We start from the raw sequence: 18,302 nt of genomic DNA on the forward strand, positions 1-18,302 counted from the left end.
ATATATTAGCGAAGATACCCAGCCAATGGTAAAGATCACTTACGAAATAAAGGCTTCCTAAATTTGGCCCCTGTAGTCGAGCAAATTTATCCACATTTTCGTTACCAAACTCTGGTAAAAATATATTGTCGTTCGAGTTTTTCTCAAACATTCGCTCGTGCACTGCGAAAAAAACAAAAACGAAGTGGACCAGAAACATCAGTGTATTTTGTAACACGTATTTTCATTTCGAAAAACTATTCGCTGTATTTGTTCCGTTTACAGACTGATACCCCCCACCCTCTCCAACATGTGTGTACATATTCCTGTAACACATTTTCCTCTAGTGACGCCAAAAAAGCCTAGCCAGTGCTCCGTTGATTGGCAGGCTGGCAGATGCTTATTCTGCGCGTGAAGCTTCTTGCGAAGAACGCTCGCGCTGAGGCAGAAGAGACACCAGCTTCCAGAATCAATTTTATTACTCAAGCGATGGTGTAAAGTGCGCTTTATTTTCATCTTTAACAAGTCTTGATTAATAAATACAGAAATGGCAGTAGGGCCTCGTCATAAATCTGTCAACGGCAGCGAACACTGTACGCTTTAAAACAAAACAAGCAGTCTATGTAGCGCAAGGTTTCTTCAAGGGAACAAAGCACAATGTAAACGAGAATAACGCAAGCTACTAGTATATGCACTATTTTACTCCCTTTTGTGTTGATTTAAACTGGCCGCCTTAACGACTCAAAATGGCAGTAAAACCACTCACGAAAGCAGGCTTTCCCGTAACATCGTACGCAGTGACTCGAGATTAAAAGTTATGTATATATACGTTCGGACTCAAGTACCGCCCGAAGCCTTCCATATTTTAAATTTTCGTGACTGGCGCCGTCGTACTCATGACTCCATTTCCCTGCTTCCAGTTCCGCTCTAAACCTACACACAAAGCTGTACTGACAGATACTGCTGAAGTGGAAGCAGTTTGATTAGGGCAAGCTTTGTAACTTCCTTACTTTTTTTTAAATTCTCAAATAGATGTCACGATTAGCACTATATGCACAACTGTATAGTTCCTATAAGTCTTACATTGCGCGTTGAACAAAGCCAGAATTAACTAGCAAAGTTCGTGAAGACCAACCAAGGGAGTTCGTCGTCTGTTAAGGATGGAAAGCATTGGATCTTATGGGGAATCGCAGGAGCTAACGAGGAAGCCGGTCCCTGCGAATGTATGCCAGAAAACACTGCTTCATATTTTACAATATCTCGATGCACCCTTGATTCGTCATCAATCAATTCCAAGAAGAACGCAGGCAAAAAAAAAAGAAGAAAAAACAAGCCATTAGTCCGCTGCACAACATTTAGTTCTGTTGTCGTCAGCCGAATTCACTGCGTTGTTTGGGAGCTCCTGGATTCGAGTTAGGCAGCACGCACCATCAGTGCGCTTTGCATCATCTTGTGGCACAGTATCACTCATGTGAAAGCAAGTCTTACGGGGGTAGCGGTGCACCGCTACGGACGAGATGTTAGCGCTTACGCGGCGACTTGCACGTTGGCTGATCATCGCAGCCAGTCGTAGATGTCCTGCTCAGTGATGGACTTTATTTCTTCCCTGCCATCCATGCTGGGCGCGCGTTCCAGGCCTCCCGTCCTCACGACCCTGGAAGTCTGCATCCTCAAGTGGTCCGACGTGATCCTGCTCTGACTTCCCGGCAGGTCTTCGAAATACTGCCTCGAAGAGCGCTCCACAAACGTGCGACTGGCACCCTGGGAGCCGCTGGGCCCGAATCTGCCGCTGGGAATGTCAAAAGTAGAATCGCTGGGAGCGTCATCCGTGTCGACAGCTGGTGCGGCAGTCATCCGCTCGACGACAGGCAGGTATCCGTCAATAGAAGCCCGGCCCTCGAAGCTGGGGATGTCCTCAAGAAACTCGGACGTGGCTCGGTCGGTGATGCTGAGACCTGTCCGCACAGTGTCATCGCTGGAGACAGACTCGCGTTCAAGACGCGAGAAGTCTACGTCAATCTCAGTCATAGACCTCATGTCGAAATCGCCAATCGAGTTGGACCGGTGCGACTCTGGCAAGGACCTCAGATCAGCTGGGATGCCAGCGCCGGAGAGTATGTGGGGTAGCGACGCTTTTCGTCTTGGTTCTTGGTTCTTGCGGTAACGCGGCGGTTTCACCTCAGGTGGGAATTCAGCCTGGATGGGCAGATGGAGATGGTCCGGATGCGTGAGGACACGAATGATAACGTCCCACACGCGACGTTCGAACATGGCCTCATACCGGAAGTCGTGGCTGATTTGGACGTACTCTTCCGTCGTCGTCGCCTCGTGCACGAGCGTCCGGAAGACGTCGTCGACGGTCACGAGCGTCCTCCACTTCGTTTTCACGTCGGGCGTAAGTTCTTCAACACCTTCGACAGGCGGTGGGGTGATCACCCTGTTTAGTACATCCCATTCGGGAGGCGATGTGGTCCGCGGCATCTTCGGCTCCGGTGAAAAGCTTGCCCGGAGGTGGTGGTCGGCAGTGGTTGTGGCAGTTGTTTGATGTACATCTGTTGTATCCGCTTCCCAGGTTCGTCTTTCTGTATAGTGCGGCTGTCCAGAAGGCGACCTTGGAGGAATTGGTGATACCGGTGCGGATGGTCCTTCATCCTCCGGCGTGTAGTGCCTAATAGTCACGTCCCAAGAGGGCGGTGTTGTCGGAGATTTCACGAGCTGCTCTGTGGTATCTTTCGTAGTCTTCACGACGTGCTCAGTGGCAATAGTCTCGTGCTCCGTGGTCACGAACACCTCGTCAATATTCTTGACGGTGATTTTCGGCTTACGTGAAGCTAACGCTGTTTCGGGAATGGCAGTGATCTCGGACACGGAAGTATCAGGAGTCTCGGAAGGCACCGCTAGAGTACGCAACTTGTCCTGGCGGCGTTTTGTCACGTCCTCACGGAGATCTGTGTCGTCTTGTTTGGTGACAAGGTAGTCGGTGAGAACCTGGGTGGTTCTTTTGGGCTTTCGGATGAGGGGCTTCATATCAGCGGCAAACTCAACTTCCGAGTGAGACCAGTCATCATTGTCGGGGATGCTGCCGTACAGAGACGGTGGTCGAGGCTCTTCCTTCTTGCGAACTTTGGAGTAGACTGGAGGCTCAACCCTGTACGCGGTCGGAGGCGCAGCGACCACACGAGACACAGCCGCGTAGCTCTTCTCCAAAGTCTCTGCGTCAAGCTGGTCTTCGCTTTCGGATATCGCCTGCAGTTGTTGTTGCTTCGCTGAGGCTGCCTTAAGGATCATTTGCGCCTGCTGCAGAGACGACACTGATTCATCGCGTTCTTGATCTACCGGATACGGCTTCGTTTTTGCCCGGGGTATGGACGGCTTGTAGACTGTCGCTATCTGGACCGAAGACAGAGACTCGGCCCTTTCAGCGTCCACCGGGTATGGCTCGGCTGCAAAGGCGGCATTATCGTACTGTTTCTGTACAGGGACAGCCGATAAAACGACGTGTCGCTGCTCCACGACCTCTTCAGTGTCCGACGCTGAGGACGGCGACTCACTGGGGTAATCTGATGGTATCGTCTCGGACCGCTGAGCGGAAACAGGCGTGAGCAGAGCAGCTTCTGAGCCGGAGGTGGAGGCGGCCATTGCCCGTGGTATGCGAATAGGGTCAAACATAGACAGTGTGCCCATGGTTGAGCCGCTGAGCTTAGTGATCTCCGAAGCGGGTGCCGAGGAGATACCCTTCTTCTTCTTGACCACCTTGATGTTGCGTTTTTTCAGGCAGTAGTAAGCGATTCCTATGCCCAGAAGCAGAAGTGTCAGGAACAGCAATGCGCATATGATGAGGAGCAACTCTACCTCGGAGAGTTTCGGGTGCTTCGTAGCTGGCAAAATGGGCGGGGCTTCAATACTGCGTGGTGGAAAACAAAAATAAAAAGTCCACGTTAAGGGGGAAACAGCTCGAAATCATCTGAAAGGGTACAGTGCCCGCCAGCACAGCGCGCACTTTAACGGAAGTGGCCACAGCGGCAAAATGTTGGAGCTGTCATTTTTAAATGAACCTTTTTTTTGCAATTGAGTCAATTTAGATCTTGTAACACTTTGTAACAGATGTTGGCGCTCTGTATTCGTGTTTAGCACTTTACCGTAATTAAGACGGACACGTTCACTTATATGATAGCCTTATTCTAATACTCACATAGGCGCAATCACATTGGTAGGCGGTGGCGCCAGTGGAGGTGGGTAGCGGCAGATGATGGTCTTTATTTCATCTTCTTCGAGCTCCAGGGACCGATGGAAGCGTACGATGATATTGTTGATGAAAACTCGTGGGGCCTCCTGCGAACGAAAAGAGCACGGAGGCAATAACAAAAATTAACTGAGTTAATAGGATCTGTAAAAAAAATTACGAACAGAACAGGAAAAAAATGATGTTGAGCCACGGAAGCTTAGATGATAAGCACTACAAATACGAGCGCTGTTTTGTCGTTCCTCGAACGAATGATGCAATCGCAGTTCGCCCGCATTGTTTCGTCTTCAAGGTGACCTGGGCCAAAGAAACTCCATCTTATGTAGCACGAGCGCGTTTCTGTTTCCTTCTAGGAAAGAATCACACATCAGACCGTTTCAGCCATGAAATTATGACACGTTTTAAACTTTTGCGGCTGGTGCGATAGATAAAAAAATAGAGCCCAGCACTATTGACCCGTGGAGCACCGGTAGTGTATGTGGAGCACCGGTAGTGTACCGGTGCTCCGCGGGTCAATGCCATTCTGAACCACCATTTCAATATCATGAAACAGAGCATCCGACTCGCTACTATCTTCAAACAGCCGCCTCGGGTTGTGTATAGAAGAAACAAAAATTTAAGAGATTTGTTAGTCAGGGCGAGGACACAGAAGTCAAACACGCCCAAGGGCTGTCGACCGTGTGGGAAACCTCGTTGCAAGGTATGACGTCACATGACAACAACAGACACGGCTGAGGCATCGAACTCGCCCTTCGTATATAAAATTAACGAAAATCTTGACTGTGATTCCAGTAACGTCGTGTAAAAAAATTCGATGCGAGGTGTGTAAGCAGGAATATATCGGACAAACAAAGACCCCTTTCCGCCTGCGGTTCAACAATCACCGCACGCATGTGAAAAGTCTTTCGAATTTACCCTTCTCCAGGCCCATTCGGTTGCCAGATCACTCCTTTAAACGCGTGAGCGTTGTGCTCTTGCAATCTGGTTTCCTACACACCCGTGCACGCGAGCAGAGGGAATCTTTCGTCATCCATAAATTTGGAATGTACGCTAAAGGAATTGATGAGAGTCCGGGGCGGCTGACGTGCCTCCGAGATATGCCGTGAGAGTGCATGGGAAACGCGAATACATGCTCTGTACTCTAAAATTGAGACGCTGGCTATTCACTGCTTGCTCATCCCTCCGCATGCACTTCAAGGGGGCGAGCGGAATATCAATAAGTTCATTTTCCTGCATCCTGCCACTCAAGTGGTCATTCTGAGTGACCTATTGCCCTTCTTGGAATACGCACAAGCTAACTGGATGTCAGTTGTCGGTTAAACGTTCAAAAACTGGACCACAAGGAAGCTATTTGACTCTGCTCCCTAAATCTAAGCGCAGGGGCGCACTTGCTTTGCGAATTACACGCATATATTCTTTTTGGAACTATATTTTTTTTTCGCACCGTAGCTGGACCACAGAGTTGCCGGAACGGGCCGTGCCTTGTATATGTGTACTGTGACACTGTGTTATTTCCACAAGTTGCCACTCTTCCGTCTTCCTTCTGGGCCCCTTCGCTATTGTGCCCCCCGTTTCAACTTGCCCTCTCTCCCGCTACAACGGCAGCACGCGCACTGGTGCTGCGCAGCGACCGTTTTCTCCCTCCTTGCCTCGGGTGCTCGGGAACCTAGCTACCGCTACTTCCCGCCCCCCTCACTCTCCGACATACGTGTCCCTCCTCCTGCGTGCGTTTTCCTTTTTCTTTCTTTCCTTTCTTTTTCTTTTTTTTCTCTATTTTGCTGTTTTTTTTTGTTTTCTCACTTAACTCCCTGTTCTACATACATGGGACTCCGATTTCCTCTTGCCCTGCATAGCTGCCAAAGGCAGCTGTAAATCTGCCAAAGCGCCGACAATCAATCCCTGTCACAACTGTCGCTCTCGGCTTGATGTATCTGAGAACGACCGGGTACCCGGTCGGGTGGCTCCACTACCAGGGCCGCACTGCCATTTTTTTGTAAATCCTTATGAAGATCGGTCCACCGATCGAAACTGTTGAAATTAAATGCCTGTGCTGTTTACCTTGTAGTGCCGCTCAAGTATATATATATATATATATATATATATATATATATATATATATATATATATATATATATATATATATATATATATATATATATATGCAAGTTCGGTCTTCCCTTTCATGTTCCTCACGTGTTTTTTTATCTTCTTTGCGACACATTTATTCTCCTTTCGACAACTTCATTTTTTTAGAAGGTTATAATGTTCATAGCGGCTGACATTTCTTCGGTGCTGCCCAGCCGCTGCGTTCTTGCTCACCTGTTTGGTGCCGCACCCCTTGAGTGGTATCCTTAGCTCGTAGTACTTCCTCCCGTCGCCGTAGAACTTGCAGGGACTGGTCTTGTCGTAGTCCACGTAAGTGATGCCACGGAACGGTTCACTGAAGTTGATTTTCACCACCATCTCGCCGGAGGCACATGACAAGTACGCTGCAGAGACAGAGAGAGAGAGAGAGAGAGAGAGCCGAAGCATCGAGTTTTAAAGACGCTTCGAAAGATCGAGGGAGTCGTAGTTCTAGGCAAATGTACCTTAATCGTACCCTTGGATAACGTGTGTTGCTTGCAAGCTCGTCTTACGATACGTGTGGTACGTTTAGCTCACCAACAGTACTGGCCGCGCGCATTAAAAGAGATAAATCAAGTTACACGCTTTGTTAAAGGGACACTAAAGAGGAGCGTCACGTTAATCAGTATTATTTGGTTAAATAGCGAAATTGCGTGACAGGTAAGTCAGAGAAAACTCAAAAACGAGAAATAGGAGGCGTCGCCAGCCTGAAGTAACCGCAGCAGCTCTCCATGAGGTCCTGTATTTTTGACGACGTCTACTACGGCCTAAGTTAATTGTCTATCGCTAATGCGTTGTATACATTACAGCCTAAAGGGCTCAACCTAGGAATTTTTAACAACTTTTCGTCCGCCGAAACGGCCCATGTACAAGAACATAGACCAAAATCACGCTGACGTACTCAGCAAAGTTTCGGCGCTAAATTAATATATACCGACCTCTTTGTCTTGTATAATCATTATTTTTTCGCCTAATAATTGAAAAGTGGCACTTTTGAGCAAGGATATATGAACCTAAAATGATTTACTGCTGCTCTTCAGTGTCTCGATTGTCAAATTTTAAAAACGCTGCTAGAAGACGCTAAATAGATGACCCGGCATGCATCTCTGGTAGGTCCATATAGATAGCACTAGTCTTATGGGTACCTCGATATCCGGTAAGTTATACTTTGTATACAACCAGGTTAATTCATTATCGTGTTGCTGCGAAGACCTTTCCACAGACGAGTATAGGTAGAATACGGCAATTCTTTGCACCGTCTTTGTAGCGCCACAAGATGCCCCTACAATGCTGCGGATTCCTGCTATACACATCTCCGGCATTGTCGTGTTTAGCAAACAGTCTGATGCGGAAGCGGCTCCCAGAAACCGCCTGCTGCCGAGATGTTTTTGATTATGTGTTTGCCTTCATTTGTTCAGGCGCTTGGCATCGTTCGGCCGCTGGACACGGTGCGCGCGCCTACCTCTGGTGCGGTTGGTGAGTATCTCGCTGCTGAACTCGTCGGCAACGGCCTTGTGCACGACGTTCTCCACGTGGCTGTCGTCGCGCACGCCCTCCTGGCAGCGGCCGCAAGGCGCGAGCTGCGATGCACGGAAAGAAGAAATATAGAAAGTAAATACGGTCAATATTTTGTGACAGCTGCGAAGCACCGCTTGCATTCCATTCGACACTGCAAGAACGCGAAAATCTGCACAAATGACCATAGCGCGGCATAATAGTTTGTCTTAGCCTGTAAGCTGTAAGAGAAATTGCAGCAGACAAAAGGGGGCAATTACTAATTACTGAATGTCGAAGATTGCCCGTTGCCACTCTTCTAACGCCAAGACGTCGCATATCTAAGGTGTTGCAAATTTACTCCTCATTTACGCCCCTGTTATATAGTCCAGCATCTTATCAACGGACCCACGCTAGAGGGACTGAACACAAATGATGGCGCAGCAATTCAGGTGACCATACTTTACAGGCACAAAAACGCATCGCATCAGGCCTGGTGGTTCCTGTCGGAGTACCGTTCAAGAGTGCCGCGTTGCTCGCTTGGAAATGCCTGACTTTCACCTTGAACATGACCTTACGACAACCGATATTAAACATAAATAACACTCAAATAACTTAGTCAATCACTCTCAGAAACCGTACGTACGTTATTACACGAACGCCGGCGGAAAACTAGGCAAGTGTGTAGAAGACTGAAATGAGAGTAAATGAACAAATGATCCATGAAATCAGAAAGTAACATATTCTGAACCGGTATGCAAACAAAGAGGTGACGTTGTGATAGTGCAACAGCAGTGACATCCTATGATCGTATGTTTCCTCGTATTCCACGACAATGTCAACGGGTGAGCGCGTAACTGTCAAGATTTGACCTCGTTCGACGCTCTGCTCATATATACGTAAGCCTACACATTTGCGATTAATAAACGTACCGGCTTGTACAAGATGAATAACTTACCCTGGCTTCGCGATGCAAGCAGAATAGACGGAGAGGAGAGGAAGAAAGAGGAGAGAAAAGATGTAGGGAAGTTGAGCAATATTGTTTCGCTGCTCCACGCGAGTGGACAACAGTGGGTATCCAGTAAAAAGGGTGTCTTTTAAAGTATTAAAATATCAAAAAGAAACGAGGTATGCACTTAAGTGAGCAATCGTGCAACACATGCGTGCAAGCATGTATTCTTTAAAGACAACCTGATAGCCTTTCGAAAATGAAGTAGCACTTCTGATGCCTTCACTGTCGTTGTCGGTCGGAACTAGGTCGGAACGAACCGCGAATTTAATGTTGTCGAAGCTGTGGAGAGCAGTGGGAAGGGCTTTTCTCTGCGCATAAACCATATTACAGGTGCCTAACGAAACAAATCTAAGGCGAAGTTCTTTGTTCATTTCGCAGATGAACGGTGATTACGTGGCGGAATTTCTCTAGCTGCTACTATATGCATTGCCTTTATTCAGCTGGTTACCTTACAAATGTAAGCGGTATTGCCCAGTAGAAGTTAGCTTCTATTAATTCGCTTAACGCGAATGCTTGAATAACACACGCGCCTGCTTTAGTGCGGTTTTCATTTAAGCGATCATTTCTCCTTCTAGTAACGTGTCCTCTTTCTTTAGTTATTCCGTCTAGAGCTAACTAACCTTGCCGTGCTCACGACTGCGTATATAATAAGTTTCCAATGTGGCCATTTTCCTTTCTATAAGTGTTACCTAGCTTCCTCCACTATGTGTTGGATGGCTGCTTGAAGTCGAATAAACACGAGGACAAACGCACATTCCCACAGTTTCCCTTTTACTGAACTTGTCGGGAATGCCAGACACAAAACAAATGACCAAACAACTCGTGCGTGTAGTACGTCCCATATGCCCCCTTTGCGTCTTCAAGCTCTCGCGTTAGCGCCTCTGCGTACACTTGTCACGGCGCTCATCAAGAGCGCTTTCGATCATTCGTCGACCGCTTCCGCGTTTCCGACCACGGAGAGACGAAAAGGCACCGCTTTCGTCTTTCACACGCGACAATTTGAGGCTTATTTTTTTTTCTACCCAGCGTTGCACTTTCTTTCTCTCACACGCCTCTGACCGCGGACGCACAACACAGCTAGACGCGAGAGAGCTACGTTGCGTGTACGCATCGTGCGCAGTACCACTGTAGACCGCAAGCGCGAACACCATCTGTCATCCCCGACTCGCCAACCACTAAAACCACTAAAGAGAATGCCCTCCTCTCCTGTGCCTTTTCTCTCCCCTTAGGTAAAGAACAGAAGGAATCCCTCGGCGCACGATAAAGGCATCCACGACCTTCCCGCTGGAACCCGGCACGAAATGTGTCTGTGCCAATGCTCGGCCGACGACGGTAAAGACGACCAGGAAAAATCCAGCGCGGTATGGGCGGAGAACGCTCTGCGCACGCGCTCGTGACGAGCGGCGACGCTCGGCCGGGTCACCCATGCGGCTTGCGGTTTTGTCCGCGAGAGGTCGCGCGTTACTTCCCATCTTCTGTTCGCCTACCACTCCGCTGTTCGCAGCGTCCGAGACCCGCTGCGCGATACGCAACTGCGTCAACGCGATTGTGCGGGCTGTCGCAAGCGGACCACGGCTTGCCGGTCATACCACACCCACCACATGCGCGCGCGCACGCACACACACGCACACACACACACACACACACACACACACACACACACACACACACACACACACACACACACACACACACACACACACACACACACACACACACACTTTCTGCTTGACCAACACGACAGTGTCGCATACATCAGGTACTTTATTATTTTTTCTTACAGCGGTGGGGGTGGCGAAGAGCACCTTTTTTTCTGTATTTCTTTTCGTTTCAAAGCGGTAGCCACAACTTTTCCCCGTCCCCCTCGACCAATTCGCCACCCGTACAGAGGCGGAGATTGCTTCTCTTCTTAACGGTACACGTACGTGCACACAAGCTCAGGTCGCGTGGTGTTAGTCCCTGAAGAGGTGGTATATGTGTGTGCAGGCTTCCAGCACGCGACCTCGTACGCGAGAAAAAAAGGCGCGATCGCCCGAGGGTTAAGAGAAGGCAACGTTGTCACCGTGTGTCCGTGTGCCTTGTTTGATCGCGGCCATCGCTTTCTTTCTGCCGTGGTGGCACGTGTAATTACGACGCGTCCGCCCTCCAGTGACAGCACGAAATTGAATCGTCAGCGCCTGTTTCATGTGAGAGTGGTCTCCGAGGGGTCTCGGGAGAACGCTGGATGGCATTCTGCTTGTGGAGAAAGTGGTTGTTACTGCGCGTCACGATTAACGAAGGCGTCCAACTTCATGCTTGGTTGCCTCCAGTGCGATTGGTCTTTGAAAGCTAAGGTTCGGGGACGCACAACTGGCCCCAAAGCCTTGTCCGAGGACACCACTGTCGGTCACCTCTCTCTCAGACAAGCGCCGCGACTTCGCCTAATCCGGGCTACAAATCGACTATAATCCTCAAAACAGGGTTTCCTCGAAACGGCGTTTTCCCAGAAGAAAGCATTTGTTTTTCTGTGGAGGAAAGAAAAGAATTGAACAGCCTAGGATAAGGAAATTATGACGCATTGATCGCGTAGCCTCACTCTTTCTTTTTCGTGAACGTGTATGATGTCATATGTAAGCGTCTCGTGATTTTAGTTCTTTCTATTTGTTTATACTGGTTTATCATGCCAAACTCGTTAAAGCAAGTAGTACAAGCTCCTCATTCTGCACAATCGAAATAAAATAGGGAAAACGTACTGTCGGCTCAAAAATTTCGCGTGTCTCGGGTTTCGCTAACAGCTCAATTTGTGCTGTGTTCCTGGGCTGCATTTCTGAATGAATTAAACACTGCGTTTGCGGCACATACCACTACCAGGCTGTATCTTTCTGAACCCTCTGCCTTTTTCTATAACGACCCGTAAACTTTAGGAGCTTTCAACACACGACTTCATGAAAATAAATGTCATATATTATTTTGTCTAAGGTAATCTTGCCTCATCTACTTTATGTCGTCCATGTCTGCGTTAGATATGTGCTTGCCTTTCTTTTACAGAAGATAGGTTTAAGCTTTCCTTTAGAGGTTGAGGAGGTCGTAGGGAGGGAGCAAATTATTTGCAGTTGCCTACAAGAGGCAACAGTGATAATGTTTGGTGGAATTCATTTCACTAATTGAGATCATGAATACAGCACTAAAGGAGGCAGGCGAGGTTTCGATAGGTCATTCTGCAATACTGCATGCAGCAACGAAGGATTTAGAACCGCATCTAATTTTTATCAAAACACGGTGCAAGAAATTATCTTCAGTACCTTTGAAACACCACGGCGTCTACTTAGCAACAACAGTGCTTTTACCCAGTCACGTGCAAACGTATGAATCATCTGCTTTTATTTCATTTTGTTAGCCTTTCAGAGTTACATGGCAGGAGCTTTGCACAAAATACTATAAATGGTCCTTACAACGCTGGTACATAATGTGAATTTCACAACAAAGTTTGTGGCGTATTAAAATCTCGTGCACGGACGAGTTCTGATGAAATATACAGGGAATACTTAGCGTATATTGAAACGTCGGTTAGATATGAATGACAGTGTACCAACCGTTTATAATTTTTATTAACCATACTATCCTGAGAAGTATCACGGGCCATTTCAAGCCAAAGCTTGAAAGTTAGGTGCGATTTCGCATTACTTCAATGGTACTTCCTGCAACCGAGCCTCTAGTATACATAATGTCTCTGGTACTTCGGATTAGCGAAGCAAACATCGTGTTTATGACAAAAAAACATGGAACGCAAGAGGATGCACAATCTGACATTCATAACCGAAGCCTTACTTACCGCGCAGGCCAGGAAAATTGTCGCTGCTAGAAATCTTGTTTCCATCCTCGTAGAAAGGCGCCTGAAACGATAAACGACCAGAACGTAAGTCTCACAGGCACCCAGGTAACAAGATGTGGCATTCAAAATAACAAAAAAGCTGAAACAGAGATTGAAGAAAGAGCCTATACTCCTCGTTTGTACACATAATGATATGCAAGTTGTCTGTACATGAACTGGATGTGAATTGCCGGTGACTGCATTTTTATTTATTCATTCTCAAAAAACTGTCAGAGCTCTCTGTGAAAATTGCTTGCGTTGTGATGTATGCAATAGAAATGGACAAGGACCAGCCACTGTATCGCTTAGTGGCTATGCCATTACGCTGCTAAGCGGAAGGTCACGGTTTAAATCCCGGCCTCGGTGGCCGTATTTCGATGGGGGTGGAACGCTAAAACGGTCGTGTACTTAGGTTTCAGTTGACGTTAAGGGACCACAAGTGGTCAAAATTAAATTAAAGTCCTCCACTCCGTGGTGCCTCATAATCTAATCGTGGTTTTGACACGTAAAACCCCAGAAATTAATTTATTTGGGGAATGTACATGGCGCGTCAAAAAAGTACACACCCATTAGTGTTAAAATAAGGCGCGACAATCAGACCAAAAAAACAAAACAATGCTCACACTGATACATGGAGCGATGCATCGGGTATTTTTCCAGAGGTGAACGTTCATGGTAATCTGACGAGAGTGACGGAAACCAAGACGTCACCTCTTGAGGCACAGAATTATTCACAAAACGTTGTGATGCCATAAATTGTGAGCAGCTCGTGCAACAGAGGGCTGCTGATATATATCATATTTGTACTCATCATCATCCGCCTATATTATGTCCACTGTAGGATGAAGGCCTCTCTCTGCGATCTCCAATTACCCCTGTCCTGCGCCAACCGATTCCAACTAGCGCCCGCGAATTTCTTAATTTGATCGCTCCACCTAGTCTTCTGCCGTTCTCGACTGAGCTTCCCTTCTCTTGGTACCCATTCTGTAATCCTAATGGTCCAACGGTCATCAAACCTGTGCATTACATGACCTGCCCAGTTTTTTTCTTTTAATGTCTATAAGAATATCGGCTAGACCTGTTTGACCTCTGATCCAAAACGCTGTCTTTCTGTCTCTTAACGTTATGCATAACATTCTTCGTCCCATCACTCTTTGCGCGGTCCATAACATGGCCTCAAGCTTCTTTGTCAGTCTCGAAGTCTCTACCCCATATGTCAGCACCAATAAAATGCACTGGTTGTACACCTGCCTTTTCAATTATAATGGTAAGCTTCCATTTAGGAGCTGACAATGTCTGCTGTATGCGATCCAAGCCATTTTTATTCATCTATGAATTTCCTGCTCATGATCACGGTTCCCTGTGATTAGTTGACCTAGGTAAACGTCCTCCTTCACAGCCTCTAGAGGCTGACTGGCGATCCTGAACACTTATTCTTTTGCCCGGCTATCTATAATTATCGTTGGCTTCTGCATATTAATTTTCAGCCCCACTCTTGCACTCTCTCTGTTAAGGCCCTCTAACATTTGCTGTAACTCGTCTGCAGTGTTGCTGAATAGAACAATGTCATCGGCAAACCAAAGGTTGCTGACATATTCGTCGTCGATCTTTACTCCTAAGCCTTCCCAGTTTATTAGCTTGAATACTTCATCCAGACATGCACTGAATAGCATTACAGAGATTGTGTCGCCTTGCCCGGCCCCTTTCTTTACAGGTATCTTCCTAGTTTACTTTTCTTGTGTGGAATTAGGGTAGCTGTGGAATCTCTGTAGATATTTTCCAAGATATTTACGCAAGCGGCCTGACCTCCTTGATTACGTAATCAATCTACGACTGCTGGTATCTCTACTGAATCAAATGCATTTTTGTAATGTATGAAAGCGACATAAAGAGGCCTATTGCACTCTGCAGATTTGTCGATTACCTGATTTATGACGTGGACGTGATCCATTCTAGAGTATCCCTTCCTGAAGGCAGCTTGTTCCCTTGGTTGACTAATGTCCAGTGTTGCCCTTTATGTATTGGAGATTATTTTGGAAAATATATTATATAGTACTTGGAGTAAGCTAATGGGCTTACAATTTTCCAATTCTTTAACGTCTCCCTTTTTGTAGATTAGTATAATGCTTGCATTCTTTCAGTTTTCTGGGACCCTTGCAGTCGATAGACACCTCTTATAAAAAGCCGCCAGTGTTCGAAGCATTATGTCTCCTCCATCTTTGATTAAATCGACTGTTATTCCAGCTTCTCCTGCCGCTGTTCCTTTAATCATGTTTGGTAAGGCACTTCTCACCTCATCGCTAGTTATAGGAGGATTTTCTGTATCCTGTTCATTACTGTTCCTAATGGAGGCATCCTGACTCCTCTTGGTACTGTACAGGTCAGTATAGAATCCTTCCGCTGCTTTTTCTATACCTTCGAGATTGCTGATGATATTACCCTGCTTATCTTTCAGTGCATATATCTTGGTTTGTCTTGCGTCAAGTTTCCTTCTAACTGATTTCAGGCTGCCTCCGTTCTCTATGGGTTCTTCAGTCTTTACACGTTATAGTTTCGATTTTCACTTATTTTCGCCTTGTTGATCAGTTTTGACAGTTCCGAGAATTCTATCTTATCTTTTGAGTTCGAATATTTCATTCTTTTTCGTTTCTTTATTACGTCCTTTGTTACTTTGGAGAGCTTGCCTACTGGTTAACTTGGTAACTTTCCTCCCACTTCAATTGCTGCCACTGAAGACAGCCTAGTTGCGCTTTCATTCATTAGCTCTATGTCATCATCATCTCTCTGTTCAAAGGCTGCATATTTGTTTGCAAGTACCAGCCTGAATTTGCCTTCTTTTACCCTTACTGCCTCTAGGTTGACCTGTTTCTTCTTGACCAATTTTGCTCTTTCTCTCTTCAAATTCAGGTGAATCCTAGCCCTCACTAACTTATGATCACTGCACTTTACCCTACCTATCACTTCTACATCCTGCACTATGCTGTGATCAGCAGCAAGTATAAAGTGAATTTCGTTTCTTGTTTCAGCATTCGGGCTTTTCCAGGTCCACTTCCTGTTGCTACGCTTCCTGAAAAAGGTGTTCATTATTCGAAGCTCATTCCTTTCTGCAAATTCTACCAGCATCTCTCCTCTAGCGTTCCTAGAATAGACGCCGTAGTTTCCAATTGCTTCTTCCCCAGCCTGCTTTTTCCCTACTTTTGCATTGAAGTCGCTGATTACTACAGTATACTGAGTATACAATTATCTTATTACGAATTCAACATCTTCATAAGACTGATGTACTTCATCACCATCACCGTGACTGGATGTTGGAGCGTAGGCTTTTAGTACCTTTAATCTACATAGCTTATTAAGTTTGATTACGACTACTGCTACCCTCTCATTAATGCTGTACAATTCATCATTGTTGCCCCTACGTCCTTGTGGATTAGGAATCCTACCCCGTATTGCTTCTTATCTGGGAGACTTCTATAGCTGGGGACATGGCCGTTATTCAGCACTGTATAAGTCTCACCAGTTCGTCTAATCTCACTAAGGCTGATGATATCCCAAACAATGTATGATAGTTCTTCAAAGAACCCTGCTAAGCTAGCCTCACTCGACAGAGTTCGGCTGTTAAAGGTTGACAGGGTCAGTTTTCATTGGCGGCCTGTCCGGACCCAGATATTCGTAGCACCCTCTGCGGCGTTGCAGGCCTGACGGCCGCCTTCGTCCAAGCTTAGTTGGCCTTGCTAATTTGGTTGTACCAAGACTAGTGTAGCCCCACTCGCTCTCGGCATCTTTTGCCGGTCTTAGGCGTCACTCCAAGCCTGCAGATGTAGTGCACTGGAGGAGGAGAAATTCAAGCTCACCATATACCAACACACACACACACATATATATATATATATATATATATATATATCCATAAGACTTCATAATATATATATGTATATATATGTATATCATCATGTATATATATATATATATATATATATATATATATATATATATATATATATATATATATATATAACAAAGAAAATAGTACGAAATAGTCAAGCGTCACTTTTCTTCAGTTGTTTGCGCACAGGTTACAACAGTTCCGCCGTAACGAGTGAAAGCCGGCCAGTGCTGATTTCCTCATGCATATCGCATCGACCCTTTCGTAGACTGCCTGCACCATCGCCTGGCCAAACCATCATTCATGAGCTCATGACATCTGGGCCTTAAACGTCGCACAACCCTTACGCTCTTGTCACGACACCAGTTAATAAACGACGTAAAGCATCAACGCTGATCGGCTTTGTCTTTCCGTTATCCTACGTTTTTCGTTCCAGACAACCTAATTATGAAAACGAACTAGAGGAATACTCCTTGATCAGCAGGAAAAACAGGGCTCAAGCATGCGAAATAATGCCACGGCTTGGCTAGTGTTTACACAACTCATCACTCATTATGGTGACCTTGACAGGGTTAACACGGTAACGAGCGCTTTGCATACCTTTGACTGATCGCATGGCTTTAACTTGTGCCTTCTGATATGTAGGCAAAGCTGTTTCTTCTGTCTCAGTGTCTTACTGAACAAACGTTGTACTACTGCTTTCGAGGGTATACATTCGATCATTTCGTTGCGGCATGCGTATGCTTTCAACTGTACGAGCAGGAAAATCACACCTTTTCTAAAGCATAGCTTCATCATTCGTCAAATCATTTTTTTCTAATTGTTTACCGGATTACCAGGACGCTGCCGCACCTACGGTTTCTGTGATCGCAAAAGGTAAGTTCAGCTAGACTGTCAGCCACGCTTGTCGACTTATCAGCAACGCTTACGTCGTCACGAAACAATGCAATAACGATTAGTACAGGGCAGTGCGTACTTCTCAGGGTGTGATTGAACTCGGGCTCAGAAACAACTTACGAGCCCTGTTCAACGATGCAAACGCAGGCCGTTTTCGCTCATTCGTGTATGTATATATATATATATATATATATATATATATATATATATATATATATATATATATGAGAAGTTCTCTAGGTCCGGTGCATAGTAGAAACGAAGGTGCACACTTACGACAATTGCAGCTTTAATGTTTTTAACGTATCGGCCGTGGCACGGCCTTCACGGCCGAAACGTTAAAACCATTAAAGATGCAATTTTCTTACGTGTGCACCTTCGTTTCTAAAACTATATATATATATATATATATATATATATCTTAGCCTGGAAGGCGTACATAACGACAAATGTGAACGATGGCGCTGGGACAATTGCAGTCAACGGCTACTTCCAACCCAAATGCCACCCCGCCTTGCGCTCTTTGCTTGCTTCTTTGTTTTGTCTTTAATTCATCATGGAATACGAAGTAAAGAATTGCACGTACTCGTCTGTGAGTATAGAAGGGACGACAGCCTCATGTGATAGCGACACAGAAACGCATCTAACTGGCAGGAACGATTTCAACAGCATGTCCTATACGCTTTCACGAGCCTGAAAGTTGGCCTTTCTTTGTTTCGCACACTTCGGTATCGCGGTGTGCTGCATGGCACACACCAGCGTTTCGATTGAGCCGTTGCCGCGGTGCCACTCCGAAACAAGAAGGAAACAAAGGTAAAAA

The 18,302-nt window shown here is 46.2% G+C and overlaps 1 protein-coding gene across 7 annotated transcripts in view; it reads right to left on the reverse strand.

Moving 5' to 3' along the window:
* Window positions 1-469: 469 nt before the first annotated feature.
* LOC135917073 (uncharacterized) overlaps window positions 470-18,302 on the reverse strand; it is a 485,430-nt gene continuing 467,597 nt past the window's right edge. For all 7 annotated transcript variants that reach the window (XM_065450566.1, XM_065450570.1, XM_065450564.2 and 4 more), the window contains 5 exons: window positions 12,664-12,724; window positions 7,809-7,926; window positions 6,542-6,711; window positions 4,172-4,311; window positions 470-3,883 (listed from right to left, as the gene is read on the reverse strand). In XM_065450566.1, the coding sequence (XP_065306638.1) occupies window positions 1,534-3,883; window positions 4,172-4,311; window positions 6,542-6,711; window positions 7,809-7,926; window positions 12,664-12,724 (2,839 nt within the window). In that variant the 3' untranslated portion in view covers window positions 470-1,533. The remainder of the gene's footprint in view (window positions 3,884-4,171; window positions 4,312-6,541; window positions 6,712-7,808; window positions 7,927-12,663; window positions 12,725-18,302) is intronic.

Source organism: Dermacentor albipictus, unplaced genomic scaffold (genome assembly GCF_038994185.2).
Source record: "Dermacentor albipictus isolate Rhodes 1998 colony unplaced genomic scaffold, USDA_Dalb.pri_finalv2 scaffold_19, whole genome shotgun sequence".
Lineage (NCBI taxonomy): Eukaryota > Metazoa > Arthropoda > Arachnida > Ixodida > Ixodidae > Dermacentor > Dermacentor albipictus.